This window comes from Bombina bombina, chromosome 5 (genome assembly GCF_027579735.1).
Source record: "Bombina bombina isolate aBomBom1 chromosome 5, aBomBom1.pri, whole genome shotgun sequence".
Taxonomy (NCBI): Eukaryota; Metazoa; Chordata; class Amphibia; order Anura; family Bombinatoridae; genus Bombina; species Bombina bombina.
Window position 1 is genome coordinate 30304516 of NC_069503.1, and position 18547 is coordinate 30323062.

At 41.5% G+C, this 18547-nt stretch overlaps 1 protein-coding gene across 1 annotated transcript in view; it reads right to left on the reverse strand.

The window, feature by feature from the left end:
- The window catches only part of LOC128659749 (gastrula zinc finger protein XlCGF26.1-like), a 101049-nt gene that overhangs the window by 14496 nt on the left and 68006 nt on the right, over positions 1-18547 (reverse strand). Inside the window, exons 2-3 of the mRNA XM_053713328.1 lie at positions 15630-15745; positions 8492-9857 (exon numbers count right to left, since the gene is read on the reverse strand). Coding sequence (XP_053569303.1) covers positions 8521-9857; positions 15630-15648 — 1356 coding nt within the window. The 5' untranslated portion in view covers positions 15649-15745 and the 3' untranslated portion in view covers positions 8492-8520. The remainder of the gene's footprint in view (positions 1-8491; positions 9858-15629; positions 15746-18547) is intronic.

Sequence of the window (18547 nt, forward strand, 5' to 3'; positions counted from 1 at the left end):
AACAGAATGCGTTTCCGCCGGCGGGTCTCCTCCAGGACTGTGCTTGGTTCGCTGTGTTTAGGGGACACTCTGGTCTTTTGTGCCCTAGTCGCTTACATACAAAGCACCGAATAGGCTGTGAGTAGTCCCGTGAGTTGAACCGGCTGTCTGAGGATAGTTCATGGCTGAAGGTGGTGTGGTAGAGCGGTGCACCGGGGGTTGATAACTGGTAGCTGCTGGGGTGACTGTCGGTCTGTACTCCACCCTGGCAGGGATCTTAGTGGTAGCAGTGTCCAGTTTGTGGGCATCCATATACTCATCTGCCAGGCGAGCAGATTCAAGCAGGGTGGAGCGTTTACGGTCCCGAACCCACTCTCTAACTCCTGCTGATAACTTGTCAGTCAAAGCAATTTTCCAACAGGAATAGCTGCAGCACCTCTTCCCCACATACGGCTTGGCACCCCGCCATCCAGTGTGCTGCTGTGCGGTGCACCTTACATGCCCACTCAATGTAGGAATCTCCAGCTAATTTAACAGTGTCTCTGAACCGCCTCCTGTATGCCTCCAGTGTAATCGCATACCTGGAGAGCAGTGCCTCTTTTACAGCATTATAATCCCTGACTTCCTCATCCAGAATGGCCCAAAAAGCCTTGCTGGCCCGGCCGGATAATTTCCGGATAATATCGTGACCCAGTCTCTCCTTCTGTTTCCAGGAAGTTTTTAAAAGCTGCAAAATGTACCTTTCTCTTTTCCACTGGGGTTGCTGTGACTTGGGCTGCTGCAGCACCGCTTTGGTGAAGTAGGTTGGCCTCCACGGCTGCTATGACACGGTCGATAATTTCGGAAGACGGGTGGGGCCATAATGTGCCAGTCTTAGTTTAACCGCCCAGTCAAAGCTTGCTTCTTCAGGGGTTCTGTCTGATATGCTGGGCTCATTGGTTCCTTCGGTCCCTGGTGCTCCTTCCATCTTGGTCATTATTGTAATAATCTCCCTCTTCCTGAAGTTACTGGCTTGTCGGCCCCGTTGTTCTAGCAGGTCTTTAAGGGTAGCTCTTTTCAGCCTTTCATATAATTCCCATTATGTCCAGATGTGTAGTTGCTCTTCTGGGCGATGAGGATCATTCCGTCGCTTGCCACCAGTTGTTATGGTATAACCCGGGTATCGTGGGTTAATACCAGATGAAAGATGCCCTGAATACGGAATCAGCAACACACGACCCCAGTTAATTCCCCCCAAACATGAGACCAAGCTCCATCTTGAGGGTAAAACAGAATGTGTTTTATTGAGGGCTATATGCCCAGTATTTATGCAGGTCTCCCACCTGGTTGACACTCCCCAGCAACAGCTGCACTGGAAGAAGATAGTACATTAGATAGAGGGAAGACGCCCTTTTACAGGATGCAATAGAATTGTATTACTTAACCAAATAAACAATTAAACACAAGAAAACAAGGGCGTCCTTCTTGACACCTGGCAGTCTGATTAAACAATGTGAACGCTTATCACTTAAACTTTATTACAGTAAACAATAGCTGATGCCAGGAAACCTGTTTTCAGAAAACAGTTTCTCAAAGCTGAACAAAGTTAACCCTTCCAGTACTGACAAAGGGGTATGTCACATATACATATTGTTTATTCACATTAAGTTTAGTAACATTTATTCTGTTATTATATGGGGCACAGAGATCAGAGCTTGTGTTTAGGTATAACATTATAGGGGGCGGTTTTGTTGGTTTTAATCAATTAACCTATCAGTTTTTGTATGATTTTTAAACATGCATCCTGCCCTGCCTCTCCAGACTATGATTACAACGTATCCGCTGAAACATGTCAGTCTAGGCATTCCCGCTTATTTGTTTCTCTTGGATGCGTCCTATATCTTTTTAACATATCTTTTCAAGTATTTTATTCATCTTGAAGACTGCGAATCCTTTTTCCCCTCTCTGCATTTCAATGCCAGTTTGGATACTGCTTCATCCCCCTGGGTGTTTTGCCAGGCATCGGGCTAGCATATTCACTCCTCCCCTGCTGCTACGAGTCAAGAGTGACATCATCCTTCCTGGCTGTTGGAGTTCTTGTGGTGCGATAGGAGGCTACAGTCGAGACACCACTCTGGAGCCTGGCTGAGTTCTTTCTCAGACCGTGTGGAGAAAAACATAATTTATGCTTACCTGATAAATTCCTTTCTTCTGTAGTGTGATCAGTCCACGGGTCATCATTACTTCTGGGATATTACTCCTCCCCAACAGGAAGTGCAAGAGGATTCACCCAGCAGAGCTGCATATAGCTCCTCCCCTCTACGTCACTCCCAGTCATTCGACCAAGGACCAACGAGAAAGGAGAAGCCAAGGGTGTAGTGGTGACTGGAGTATAACTTAAAAAATATTTACCTGCCTTAAAAAACAGGGCGGGCCGTGGACTGATCACACTACAGAAGAAAGGAATTTATCAGGTAAGCATAAATTATGTTTTCTTCTGTTAAGTGTGATCAGTCCACGGGTCATCATTACTTCTGGGATACCAATACCAAAGCAAAAGTACACGGATGACGGGAGGGATAGGAAGGCTCTTTATACAGAAGGAACCACTGCCTGAAGAACCTTTCTCCCAAAAATAGCCTCCGAGGAAGCAAAAGTGTCAAATTTGTAAAATTTGGAAAAAGTATGAAGCGAAGACCAAGTTGCAGCCTTGCAAATCTGCTCAACAGAGGCCTCATTCTTGAAGGCCCAAGTGGAAGCCACAGCTCTAGTAGAATGAGCTGTAATTCTTTCAGGAGGCTGCTGTCCAGCAGTCTCATAAGCTAAACGAATTATGCTACGAAGCCAAAAAGAAAGAGAGGTAGCAGAAGCCTTTTGACCTCTCCTCTGACCAGAGTAAACGACAAACAGAGAAGACGTTTGTCGAAATTCCTTAGTTGCCTGTAAGTAAAATTTTAGAGCACGGACTACGTCCAGGTTTTGCAGTAGACGTTCCTTCTTCGAAGAAGGATTTGGGCACAAAGAAGGAACAACAATCTCTTGATTGATATTCCTGTTAGTGACTACCTTAGGTAAGAACCCAGGTTTAGTACGCAGAACTACCTTATCCGAATGAAAAATCAAATAAGGAGAATCACAATGTAAGGCTGATAATTCAGAGACTCTTCGAGCCGAGGAAATAGCCATTAAAAATAGAACTTTCCAAGATAACAACTTTATATCAATGGAATGAAGGGGTTCAAACGGAACGCCCTGTAAAACATTAAGAACAAGGTTTAAACTCCATGGTGGAGCAACAGTTTTAAACACAGGCTTAATCCTGGCCAAAGCCTGACAAAAAGCCTGGACGTCAGGAACTTCTGACAGACGTTTGTGTAACAGAATGGACAAAGCTGAGATCTGTCCCTTTAAAGAACTAGCAGATAAACCCTTTTCTAAACCTTCTTGTAGAAAAGACAATATCCTAGGAATCCTAACCTTACTCCAAGAGTAACCTTTGGATTCACACCAATATAGGTATTTACGCCATATCTTATGGTAAATCCTTCTGGTAACAGGCTTCCTAGCCTGTATTAAGGTATCAATAACTGACTCAGAAAACCCACGTCTTGATAAAATCAAGCGTTCAATTTCCAAGCAGTCAGCTTCAGAGAAGTTAGATTTTGATGTTTGAAAGGACCCTGTATCAGAAGGTCCTGTTCCAGAGGTAGAGACCAAGGTGGACAGGATGACATGTCCACTAGGTCTGCATACCAAGTCCTGCGTGGCCATGCAGGTGCTATTAGAATCACTGATGCTCTCTCCTGTTTGATTCTGGCAATCAATCGAGGAAGCATCGGGAAGGGTGGAAACACGTAAGCCATCCTGAAATCCCAAGGTGCTGTCAGGGCATCTATCAGGACTGCTCCTGGATCCCTGGATCTGGACCCGTAACGAGGAAGCTTGGCGTTCTGACGAGACGCCATGAGATCTATCTCTGGTTTGCCCCAACGTCGAAGTATTTGGGCAAAGACCTCCGGATGAAGTTCCCACTCCCCCGGATGAAAAGTCTGACGACTTAAGAAATCCGCCTCCCAGTTCTCCACTCCCGGGATGTGGATTGCTGACAGGTGGCAAGAGTGAGACTCTGCCCAGCGAATTATCTTTGATACTTCCATCATTGCTAGGGAGCTTCTTGTCCCTCCCTGATGGTTGATGTAAGCTACAGTCGTGATGTTGTCCGACTGAAACCTGATGAACCCCCGAGTTGTCAACTGGGGCCAAGCCAGGAGTGCATTGAGAACTGCTCTCAATTCCAGAATGTTTATTGGCAGGAGACTCTCCTCCTGACTCCATTGTCCCTGAGCCTTCAGAGAATTCCAGACGGCACCCCAACCTAGAAGGCTGGCGTCTGTTACAATTGTCCAGTCTGGTCTGCTGAATGGCATCCCCCTGGACAGATGTGGCCGAGAAAGCCACCATAGAAGAGAATTTCTGGTCTCTTGATCCAGATTCAGAGAAGGGGACAAGTCTGAGTAATCCCCATTCCACTGACTTAGCATGAACAGTTGCAGTGGTCTGAGGTGTAAGCGTGCAAAGGGTACTATGTCCATTGCCGCTACCATTAAGCCAATTACCTCCATGCATTGAGCCACTGACGGGTGTTGAATGGAATGAAGGGTGCGGCAAGCACTTTGAAGTCTTGTTAGCCTGTCCTCTGTCAGGTAAATCTTCATTTCTACAGAATCTATAAGAGTCCCCAGGAAGGGAACTCTTGTGAGTGGAACGAGTGAACTTTTCTTTTCGTTCACCTTCCATCCATGTGACCTTAGAAATGCCAGTACTAACTCTGTATGAAACTTGGCAGTTTGAAAGCTTGAAGCTTGTATCAGAATGTCGTCTAGGTATGGAGCTACCGAGATTCCCCGCGGTCTTAGTACCGCCAGAAGAGCACCCAGAACCTTTGTGAAGATTCTTGGAGCTGTAGCCAATCCGAATGGAAGAGCCACAAACTGGTAATGCCTGTCTAGGAAGGCAAACCTTAGGTACCGGTAATGATCTTTGTGAATCGGTATGTGAAGGTAAGCATCCTTTAAATCTACAGTGGTCATGTACTGACCCTCTTGGATCATAGGTAAAATTGTCCGAATAGTCTCCATCTTGAACGATGGAACTCTTAGGAATTTGTTTAGGATCTTTAAGTCCAGGATTGGTCTGAAAGTTCCCTCTTTTTTGGGAACCACAAACAGATTTGAGTAAAACCCTTGTCCCTGTTCCGACCGTGGAACTGGATGGATTACTCCCATTAACAAGAGCTCTTGTACGCAGCGCCTCTTTCTTTGTCTGGATTGTTGACAACCTTGACAGATGAAATCTCTCTCTTGGAGGAGAGTATTTGAAGTCCAGAAGGTATCCCTGAGATATTATCTCTAGCGCCCAGGGATCCTGGACATCTCTTGCCCAAGCCTGGGCGAAGAGAGAAAGTCTGCCCCCCACTAGATCCGATCCCGGATCGGGGGCCCTCAATTCATGCTGTTTTAGGGGCAGCAGCAGGTTTCCTGGCCTGCTTGCCCTTGTTCCAAGACTGGTTAGGTCTCCAGTTTTGTCTGTAGCGAGCAACAGATCCTTCTTGCTTTGGGGCAGAGGAAGTTGATGCTGCTCCTGCTTTGAAATTCCGAAAGGAACGAAAATTAGACTGTTTGGCCTTAGGTTTGGCCCTGTCTTGAGGCAGGGCGTGGCCTTTACCTCCTGTAATGTCAGCGATAATTTCTTTCAAACCAGGCCCAAATAAGGACTGCCCTTTAAAAGCTATATTAAGCAATTTAGACTTAGAAGTAACATCAGCTGACCAGGATTTTAGCCACAGCGCCCTGCGTGCCTGAATGGCGAATCCTGAATTCTTAGCCGTAAGTTTAGTTAAATGTACTACGGCCTCCGAAATGAATGAATTAGCTAGTTTAAGGACTCTAAGCCTGTCCGTAATGTCGTCCAGAGTAGCTGAACTAATGTTCTCTTCCAGAGACTCAATCCAGAATGCCGCTGCAGCCGTGACCGGCGCAATGCATGCAAGGGGTTGCAATATAAAACCTTGTTGAACAAACATTTTCTTAAGGTAACCCTCTAATTTTGTATCCATTGGATCTGAAAAAGCACAGCTATCCTCCACCGGGATAGTGGTACGCTTAGCTAAAGTAGAAACTGCTCCCTCCACCTTAGGGACCGTTTGCCACAAGTCCCGTGTGGTGGCGTCTATTGGAAACATTTTTCTAAATATCGGAGGGGGTGAGAACGGCACACCGGGTCTATCCCACTCCTTAGTAACAATTTCAGTAAGTCTCTTAGGTATAGGAAAAACATCAGTACTCGCCGGTACCGCAAAATATTTATCCAACCTACACATTTTCTCTGGTATTGCAACTGTGTTACAATCATTCAGAGCCGCTAACACCTCCCCTAGTAATACACGGAGGTTTTCCAGCTTAAATTTAAAATTTGAAATATCTGAATCCAGTCTGTTTGGATCAGAACCGTCAGCCACAGAATGAAGTTCTCCGTCCTCATGTTCTGCCACCTGTGACGCAGTGTCTGACATGGCCCTAATATTATCAGCGCACTCTGTTCTCACCCCAGAGTGATCACGCTTGCCTCTTAGTTCTGGTAATTTAGCCAAAACTTCAGTCATAACAGTGGCCATATCTTGTAAAGTTATCTGTAATGGCCGCCCAGCTGTACTGGGCGCCACCATATCGCGCACCTCCCGAGCGGGAGATGCAGGTACTGACACGTGAGGCGAGTTAGTCGGCATAACTCTCCCCTCGTTGTTTGGTGAAATTTGTTCAATTTGTACAGATTGACTTTTATTTAAAGTAGCATCAATACAGTTAGTACATAAATTTCTTTAGCAAAGGTTTGATCCCATTAGCAAAAGACAACTAATTCTGAAAGCAGAAAAAAATTACAGAATAAACGTTTTTTATCTCCGTCAACTATAATCTCACAGCTCTGCTGAGAGAAATTACCTCCCTCAAAACAAGTTTTGAAGACCCCTGAACTCTGTAGAGATGAACCGGATCATGCAGGAAATACAATGAGCTGCTGACTGAAATTTCTGATGCGTAGCAAAAGTGCCAAAAAACGGCCCCTCCCCCTCACACACAGCAGTGAGAGAGAACAGAAACTGTCAGAAAAAAGATCAAGCAACTGCCAAGTGGAAAAATAGTGCCCAAACATTTATTCACTCAGTACCTCAGCAAATGAAAACGATTTTACATTCCAGCAAAAACGTTAAACATAATTTCTTAGTTATTAAAAAGTTTTATGTATTTCTTACAGTGTAATTCCAGTGAAGTACCATTCCCCAGAATACTGAAGTGTAAAGTATACATACATGACATTATATCGGTATGGCAGGATTTTCTCATCAATTCCATTGTCAGAAAATAAAAGCTGCTACATACCTCTATGCAGATTCATTTGCCCGCTGTCCCCTGATCTGAAGTTTACCTCTCCTCAGATGGCAGAGAAACAGCAATATGATCTTAACTACTCCGGCTAAAATCATAGTAAAAACTCTGGTAGATTCTTCTTCAAACTCTGCCAGAGAGGTAATAACACACTCCGGTGCTATTTTAAAATAACAAACTTTTGATTGAAGATATAAAACTAAGTATAATCACCATAGTCCTCTCACACATCCTATCTAGTCGTTGGGTGCAAGAGAATGACTGGGAGTGACGTAGAGGGGAGGAGCTATATGCAGCTCTGCTGGGTGAATCCTCTTGCACTTCCTGTTGGGGAGGAGTAATATCCCAGAAGTAATGATGACCCGTGGACTGATCACACTTAACAGAAGAAAGAGGTTCTTTGTACTGGCAAGTACTGTGTGCAGCTCCCGCAGAAAAAAGTCAGCCACTTGTAATGGCTTATTATTTATTGTGCACCAGCAAACAGGCAAATTAGCACCCCCTTGTCATCTAGCCCATTGTGTCTCGTTAAATAAAATCAGTTTCCCCTCAGTAATTGCTCTGGTATATAACATGTACAATGCTAAGCATCTATTGCTATAAGAAAAGGATTATCCACCTGATGTGCACATTAAATATATCTCCCAGATGTCAATCATTTGATACAGATGTTCTAGTTTATACAATTCTCTAACACTCTATTATATAAAGGCTCCTTTAGTCTCTAAATGTAACATACAACTTCTAACACTGGCATATTAATAAACAACACTGGGGGTGCTTTGGTGGTGAATGTTTCTATAAACTGGCCAGTATGAGGGCAGAGTTGTATATTCCTGTGTGGTGTTTGGATTCTATCACATTGATATGAGAGAAACTGAGGTGCACATATATAGACACAAAGAACAGCAGGAGAGTACTTCCAATATGGAGATTTTGTAACTGGGATTTAGAAAGTATTATTAACAACAGGATCCTTTGTTGACTCTTCTGTTTAAAGAGTTTGTCTTCCTTAGGATAATGCATAAAAGGTTTTCACACAGTGCATATAAAGTTTGTTTTGTGAGTAAATATTTGGTGTTTTGTGATACCTGACTGACATGGGATACCCTTTTCCACTTTATAAATATGTGAAAGGTTTTTCTCCTGTGTGAATCCTTTCATGAGTTTTCAGATTACTTTTTACTGTAAATTCTTTTCCACACTCTGTACATGTGAAAGGTTTTTCTCCTGTGTGAATCCTTTCATGAGCTTTTAGATCACTCTTTTTTCTAAAACTTTTTCCACACTCTGTACATGTGAAAGGTTTTTCTCCTGTGTGAATCCTTGCATGACTATTCAGATGACTCTTTTGTGGAAAACATTTCCCACACTCTGTACATGTGAAAGGCTTTTCTCCTGTGTGAATCCTTTCATGAGTTTTTAGATCAATCTTTTGTCTAAAACTTTTTCCACATTCTGTACATGTGAAAGCTTTTTCTCCTGTGTGAATCCTTGCATGACTATTCAGATGACTCTTTTGTGGAAAACTTTTTCCACACTCTGTACATGTAAAAGGTTTTACTCCTGTGTGAATTCTTTCATGAGTTTTCAGATTACTTTTTACTGTAAATTCTTTTCCACACTCTGTACATGTGAAAGGTTTTTCTCCTGTGTGAATCCTTTCATGAGTATTTAGATCACTCTTTTGTGTAAAACATTTCCCACACTCTGTACATGTGAAAGGCTTTTCTCCTGTGTGAATCCTTTCATGAGTTTCTAGATCACTCTTTAGTCTAAAACTTTTTCCACACTCTGTACATGTTAAAGCTTTTTCTCCTGTATGAATCCTTTCATGAGTTTTCAGATTACACTTTAGTGTAAAACATTTTCCACACTTTGTACATGTGAATGGCTTTTCTCCTGTGTGACTCCTTACATGAGTTTTCAGATTACACGTGTTTGTAAAACGTTTTGTACAGGTTAAAGGTTTCTCCACTGTGTGGGTCTTTTCCTGAGATATAAGATTTGCCTTGGATGTGAAACATTTCCAACACTCATTACATGTGAAAGGTTTCTCCCCTGTGTGGGTCTTTCTGTGATACATAAGGCTTCCTTTAGATGTTAAACATCTCCCACATTCTGTACATGTGTGAGGTTTCTCCTTTGTATTAATCATTTGGCTAAACTTAAGACTTTTCTCTTCTTTAAACTCAGTAACTGTATGTGGTTTATCCTCTGGGACAATCATTTCACTAGATAAGGCATAAATGTTGTCCTCTTGTTTGATGACTAAATTACTCTCTGTACATAATGGTTTCTGCCCAGTTCCTGCCAATTCACCATGTTCTTTAAATATCTGCTGTGATTTCCCCAATGTTTGTGAATAGTCATTTGTGTCTAAGACGTTTGGAGTTTGTGGTATCATTCTGATGCTTCCTTTAGTGAAGGATGGATATGAACTATTCAAGTGATTGTCTACATAAAAGGAAAAGGAATAAAGAAAATAAATAATGTTTATTCTTTATAATGGAATCTATCGTAATACAAGAATCATAGAAACATAGAATTTGACGGTAGATAAGAACCAAAAAGGCCCATCAAGTCTTTTTTAAATTCCTTTACAGTCTTTGTGTTTACCACCTCAAATGGAAGTTTATTCCATGAATCCACCACCCTTTCTGTAAAAAAATGCTTCCTCAAATTTCTCCTGAATCTGCTACCCTCTAACTTTAGATTGTGAGCCCTTGATTTGGCATGTATTGTTGTGTGAAGAATGCTTTCAGCTTCTATTTTATTAAGTCCCTTCATACCTCTTTCCTTTCTATCCTCTAACCTATACATATTTAGATCATAGAGTCTTTCTTTGTACGTTTTATATTTTAGACCATGTACCATTTTAGTAGCCCTCCTTTGGACAGCTTCTAGTTTATTTATATCTTTCTGAAGATATGGTCTCCAGAACTGTACACAGTATTCCATATTTGGTCAAACTAATGATCTGTAAAGTGGCATAAGAACCTTGCTATTTCTGCTACTAAAACCTCTTGCAATGCAACCAAGTATTTGACTGGCCTTGCTGGCTTCTTTAATTACAGTCAGTAATGTACCATTGAGACTATAATTGGCCTTTGGGTTTTTGGATCCTATATGCATAATTTTGCTCTTGGTAATATTAAATTTCAGATCCCATTTATTTGACCAGTCCTCTATTTTATTAATATCACAGTTCATTTGATCAACTCCTCCTGGAACATCTACCCTGTTACAAATTTGTGTATCATCAGCAAACAAGCAAACCTTTCCCTTAAGCCCACTTCCAATATCACTTATGAACATGTTAAACAAAACAGGCCCAAGAACTGACCCTTGGGGAACACCACTAGTAACTGATGCCTCATTTGAATGTACGCCATTAATTGAAACTCTCTGTTGTCTTTCTTTAAGCCAGAATTCTACCCACTTAACAATCTTAGCATCTATTCCAAGGCAATACATCATATTATTTATTTATAATCCATAAAAATGGCTTCTGTTTTGTGTTCATTTTTAAATTGATTATCCTGTAAATTACAAATAAAAACAACAAAAGACAAATAATGTAAATATTTCTATATCATAATAAACTAAACCACTGATTACTGCTGAAAACAAGTTATAGGGCCCCATTAAACAAGCTGCAGATGGATAATGTTCTCAGCCAGGGAACAAGTACATCTGTATTCTGGGCAAGAGAGGTGGCATCCACCATCCTCATTTAACATTACACAAGTAACTGCAGATACAGCCCTGCCCGGCTCATGCTCAGCCAGTGGGGTAAGAATATGATAGGGCCAACTTATTAAATGTTGGACGGACATGATCCTCTGTAGCGGACATGTCCACCCGGCATTATTAAATGCCGACAGCATACGCTATCTGTATTTATCATTGCACAACTATTTCTGGTGAAATGCTTGTGCAATGCTGTCCCTGCACTTCGCGGCCATTTGGCCACTAGCGAGGGGGGTCTTATGACCGCTGCTTTTTAACTCCTGAATCCGGGAAGCCAGAAGGCTCGCATGGAATAAGCAGCATTGACTGATAATAAATCGGCCCAAGGTCTTAATCATCACAGACTAATAATTATTGTGAGATGTTTTGAAAGGCTAAGGAGCAGTGATCTTATGATGATTTTTAGCTTTGGGCTGTGGTTGTTTGATTTATATAATCAGTCAAAACGTTATTACTATTAATAATACTCACTGTTAAATTAAGCACATAAATCGGTTGCGGTTCTGGGGTGGGGAACACTCACTGGGGGAGTTGTGGGTGTTCCACACATGGGAAAAATGTAGGCAAAAGTGTAGTTATGGGAGTTCCATGAGCTGGGTCAGGGCAGGGGCAGGTAGAGTTGCAGGTGTTTTGAGAGCAGGTGTTGACACAAATGTTCTTAAAAGATGCAGATACAAATATAATACATACAGACAACTAGATAAAAAAAGATACTAGTAAGAGGCTCCTATGATCAATTAAAACAGATAAAAATACAAGCAAATAGCACCGGACAAAATAGAAATGATTGAAGACTGTCTAGAAAATGTATACTATGTGAAATGTATCAAATATCATACAATAAAAGCAAGAGTACTTATAATTATATAGATATACAGACTTAATAGTCCAGTAAGTAACAGTCACTGTTAAGATGGTTCAACTCCCAGATCTCACAAATGTAAATCCAGAATGATAGGCCGCTCCTCCAGGGTGTCGTGCCAAGACACAGGATAAGATGATCTATAAAAGGAAAAATGGAGGGCGCCACATTGTGCAATTCAATAAAACACACAAGCAGAGGAATCTTACTCACAGGGTGTAGAGCACTGATGTGCAATACAAGCGATCCGGAACCACTAGTCGTCCGGCAATGGGTATTTCTTATATATTACACCCCCCCCTTTCCACATAGTTTCATCACGCCCTTTTTCGTTTCCTTTATGTATAATTGGCCATTATAGTTATCGGCTATGGATCACAGACCAACCCTTCTTATCCATCACGCATGTCCGATATAGCCTCCACCCCCTTATGGCTCAGTCGCTCTGATTGGGGTAAGATGAGACCATCTGTTTTAATGAGCAAATTTGATTGGTTTGTTCAATACACACCCCTGTCACTATAGGAACGTCAGCGATACGTTGTGAAACTTATCGTAAAATCTATCGATGTTTACTTGTTTTACACTACGCTGCATTGTATGCAGCTCTTCTTGCTCCCTGTTTCGTTTCTTCAAATCAATTTTTTAATGCTGTTTTTGCACATAGGTTGTTCTGTTCTTACTATGATATCACATCCTTAACACTGATATGACAGGATTGACGTTTCTCTGTTTTCTACATTCAAACAAGCAATCTATTAGCAAAGAATCGATCATACCATATAAGATGACCTATTCATTACATATGAATTTATTAGCTTGATATGAATTTAATATAACAATTTAACTGTTAGAATAATCTCATTTGATTGATTTTATACACACTCCATATAGGAGCTCTGCTTGTGGGATATACCATTCCAAGCGAATTGTAGGTAGTATCACTCCCCCTATGGATGATACACTTACATTCTGTTGTCTCTGGAGAAATGATAAGTTCTTTTTAGGTATTTTTCTTATTTTTGAATATGTCTATATATATTGATTAATTTAATTTTATGATGTAATTCTATAATGTGTTTTTTAATTATTTATTTTATCTATATGCATTCCCCCTCTATAGTGGTATATCCTCGAAAGGGCGTGCAATTGTGGTGACCATCGATTGGTTGAATTTTGTTTTAAATATGGCAGCTTTGTGAGTTGTTTGTACAGCCTGATGAAACAGTGTTTTTACACTGCGAAACGCATTGCTTTGTTTTAAATCATTACAATAAATTTTAAATATTTTCAACTCTTCATTTGCTGCCTGACCACTTTTTGTGATTTTACAATTTTAATCTATCCTGGACTATCGGCATCATCTGAGGGTGATCTGCACCCTCCTGGCCTATTCATACCATTTTGGCCTGCACTGATCCACTATCCATCTGGTTTCTCTGGACTCTCCCTGGTGAGACGAGGATTCCGCCAACTTCATTTCCATTTGGTCTGACTAGTGGTTCCGGATCGCTTGTATTGCACATCAGTGCTCTACACCCTGTGAGTAAGATTCCTCTGCTTGTGTGTGCTTTTTCCAAGGTTTTATTGAATTGCACTATCAGGCGCCCTCCATTTTTCCTTTTATAGATAATACATACAGAGAGAAGCGCACTCACAGGAATGAACAACTAGCTTCATACCATTGTTAGCCTGCCCTATGGCAATTTACCACCTGGGTGCAGCTTCTTTTAGCCCAGTAATGCTTTTCACAGAGTAAAACTTTCATGTAGTATATCAGTCCAGCAGCAACCCCAGACGATCTTTTCGGCCTTCATTGGGCATCGTCAGTGAGGTGTAGCCATATTCCTCTAAGCACACTGAGCCAGGAGTCCACATCTGGTTTCCCCTTTTGCCCTTAGGGAGACTAAATACATACAGAGAGAAGCATTTCAGCCTTCATTGGACTTCGTCATTGAGGTGTAGCCAGATTCCTCTAAGCACACTGAGCAAGGAGTCCACATCTGGGGTTGCTGTGTTCCTTGGTTAGAGAGGAATTGCCTGGTATTTTGGAGCTGGACTGAACATTATAGGTTGGATCACTACATATATACTGATATAATACAGGAAAGTTCTACTCCGTGAAAATCAATACTGGTCTAATGTAACACCACTTTGTCTCAGCGGAGGCCCCGCACTCTCCACCCATGGCCGTTGCCATGGTTGCGGCAGTGGTTGTGGCAGGCGGGGATGACATCGCCACACGCCGGGTTTATCTCCTGATGCCACTCACCTGTCTGCTATCCTTGGTATGAACCTGCGCCTATGTAAGTACCTCTTCACTTCTTATACCTTGCCCAAGTAAAGGTTGTCTTGTGCTCCCTGGGTGCTATGTTTTATTGCTCTGTTTGCTAATGCTTATTGCCTTACTGTTGCTGAACTCTGCCTGTCTGTGTCCACCCTACTGATTAACCCCTGAACTGCTGATTGCCTTACAGTTGCTGACCTCTGCTTGTCTGTGACCACTCTACTGATTAACCTCTGAACTGCCGATTGCCTTACTGTTTCTGAACTCGGCCTGTCTGTGACCACTCTACTGATTTAACCCCTGAACTGCTTATGTAAGTACCTCCTCACTTCCTATAACTTGCCCAAGTATAGGTTGTCTTATGCTCCCTGGGTGCTATGTTTTATTGCTTTGTTTGCTAATGCTAATTACCTTATTGTTGCTGAACTCTGCTTGTCTCTGACCACTATACTGATTAACCCCTGAACTGCTGGATTGCCTTATTGTTGCTGAACTCTGCTTGTCTCTGACCACTCTGACCACTCTGAATAACCCCTGAATTGCTGATTCCTTGAATTGCCTGTCTGTTGCCAGACTTTGCCTTTGGTTCCCTGAAGGATTGGACTGTCTACTTGGTGCCTTCCTCAACCTTTCTGGGACCACTTACCTGTTTTCTCATCTCTACAGTGAGTATTGGATTGCATCCTCACTTATTTATTTCTTCTTATTTTCTGGGATATTTCCTTATCTTGCCACTGGGATAAGAAGACTACTGGCCAGGATTGGTCTGATAAGGAAATATCCCATGAGCATTACAGCTAAAAGAAGATGCACCCAGGTGGTAAATTGCCATAGAACAGGCTAACAATGATATTGAGTTAGTTGTTCGTTCCTGTAAGTGCGCTTCTCTCTGTATGTATTTAGTCTCCCTAAGAAAAAAAGGGGAAACCAGACGTGGACTCCTTGCTCAGTGTGCTTAGAGAAATATGGCTGTACCTCACTGATGAGGCCCAATGAAGGCTGAAACAATTGCCTGGGGTTGATGTGTTCCTTGTTCAGAGAGGAATTGCCTGGTATTTTGGTGCTGGACTGACTGTAATAGGCGGGATCAGACTGATATACTACAGGGAAGGTCTACTCTGTGAAAAGCATTACTGGGCTAAAAGAAGCTGCACCCTGGTGGTAAATCACCATAGAACAGGCTAACAATGGTATTGAGCTGGTTGTTTATTCCTGTGAGTGTGCTTCTCTCTGTATGGATATAAATATAATAGTTTATATTTATTTAATGAGTGATCTATTCTATTTTCCCAGTAATTAAAGTCAGCATAATATCTATTTTACTCACCTAACACATATGAGTTCATGCTGATAACAGGCTCCAATGTCTGTGCTCAGGAAGAAAGTTCCCTTATTCACTCCAGTTACATCAATACCTGATATCTCTCAGTGCTCTGGTCGTGTCTGTAAAAAGTATATTAAATGGTTTAGACAGATAATAATAAATAATGGTTCTGATTAACTGTACGTATGGTATAATTAAAGGCACACATAACAATTCATGTGATACAGATCAGCTGTTTAGGTTATTACATATGTGCTATTGATTCAGCACAAGCATTTAGTACAGTTAGCTCTGTGGGTGTTATAATTGCCCCTTAAATATTAATCTTTCCGGAACGTTATGCTATAAGCTCAGGAGTAGACAATCTATTTATGAGTGGGACAAAGCACAACCTCACAAATATAATATAATTATTTTCCCCCCATTATTTATATCAAAGAGCAGCACTTACACAAATGTTAAATAAGAGTTGTTTATATGTAATTTAAATCTAATACTACAGTATTGATATTGTACTTCCTACAGATCCTCACTGTCAGACATTTTGTATTTACTAAAAATAAAATGTGTAACAAAAACCACACACAAATAGTGATAATAATACAGAGCAATATGCAGGAATATAACCAAAGTGACAAGAGTCTTTAATGGAGACAGAACCACAAATACAAATAGTTCATACGATGTTCCTCAGAAGGAAGAGAAAGAAACACATCATAGCATAATACTGTGTAATCTTCACTCCCCAGATGGAAGGCAGACCCAGAATACTCACATTAGTTAGAGCTTCAACAGCACAAGGTAATCAGCTCTATTGTGCAGACCCCAGGCAGACTGGATACAGACAAATGCTTAAAGCAAATGTACAATTTATTAAAAACAAAAGACAAACCTCTTGTAGGTCACTAAGGGTAACAGGTACAAACATACACAGATACTATGTGTGTGATAGTCTGTTGTTACAGACCGCATGAAACCTCTTGTAGATCACTAAGGGTAACAGGTACAAACATACACAGATACTATGTGTGTGATAGTCCGTTGTTACAGACCGCATGAAACCTCTTGTAGATCACTAAGGGTAACAGGTACAAACATACACAGATACTATGTGTGTGATAGTCCGTTGTTACAGACCGCATGAAACCTCTTGTAGATCACTAAGGGTAACAGGTACAAACATACACAGATACTATGTGTGTGATAGTCCGTTGTTACAGACCGCATGAAACCTCTTGTAGATCACTAAGGGTAACAGGTACAAACATACACAGATACTATGTGTGTGATAGTCCGTTGTTACAGACCGCATGAAACCTCTTGTAGATCACTAAGGGTAACAGGTACAAACATACACAGATACTATGTGTGTGATAGTCCGTTGTTACAGACTGCATGAAACCTCTTGTAGATCACTAAGGGTAACAGGTACAGACATACACAGATACTATGTGTGTGATAGTCCGTTGTTACAGACCGCATGAAACCTCTTGTAGATCACTAAGGGTAACAGGTACAGACATACACAGATACTGTGTGTGTGATAGTCCGTTGTTACAGACCGCATGAAACCTCTTGTAGATCACTAAGGGTAACAGGTACAAACATACACAGATACTATGTGTGTGATAGTCTGTTGTTACAGACCGCATGAAACCTCTTGTAGATCACTAAGGGTAACAGGTACAAAACATACACAGATACTATGTGTGTGATAGTCTGTTGTTACAGACCGCATGAAACCTCTTGTAGATCACTAAGGGTAACAGGTACAGACATACACAGATACTATGTGTTTGATAGTCCGTTGTTACAGACCGCATGAAACCTCTTGTAGATCACTAAGGGTAACCGGTACAAACATATACAGATACTATGTGTGTGTGATAGTCCGTTGTTACAGACCGCATGAAACCTCTTGTAGATCACTAAGGGTAACCGGTACAAACATACACAGATACTATGTGTGTGATAGTCCGTTGTTACAGACCGCATGAAACCTCTTGTAGATCACTAAGGGTAACAGGAACAAACATCCACAGATACTATGTGTGTGATAGTCCATTGTTACAGACCGCATGAAACCTCTTGTAGATCACTAAGGGTAACAGGTACAAACATACACAGATACTATGTGTGTGATAGTCCGTTGTTACAGACCGCATGAAACCTCTTGTAGATCACTAAGGGTAACAGGTACAAACATACACAGATACTATGTGTGTGATAGTCCGTTGTTACAGACCGCATGAAACCTCTTGTAGATCACTAAGGGTAACAGGTACAAACATACACAGATACTATACATGTGATAGTCCGTTGTTATAGACCGCATGAAACCTCTTGTAGATCACTAAGGGTAACAGGTACAAACATACACAGATACTATGTGTGTGATAGTCCGTTGTTACAGACCGCATGAAACCTCTTGTAGATCACTAAGGGTAACAGGTACAAACATACACAGATACTATGTGTGTGATAGTCCGTTGTTACAGACTGCATGAAACCTCTTGTAGATCACTAAGGGTAACAGGTACAAACATACACAGATACTATGCATGTGATAGTCCGTTGTTACAGACCGCATGAAACCTCTTGTAGATCACTAAGGGTAACCGGTACAAACATACACAGATACTATGCATGTGATAGTCCGTTGTTACAGACCGCATAAAACCTCTTGTAGATCACTAAGGGTAACAGGTACAAACATACACAGATACTATGTGTGTGATAGTCCGTTGTTACAGACTGCATGAAACCTCTTGTAGATCACTAAGGGTAACAGGTACAAACATACACAGATACTATGTGTGTGATAGTCCGTTGTTACAGACCGCATGAAACCTCTTGTAGATCACTAAGGGTAACCGGTACAAACATACACAGATACTATGCATGTGATAGTCCGTTGTTAC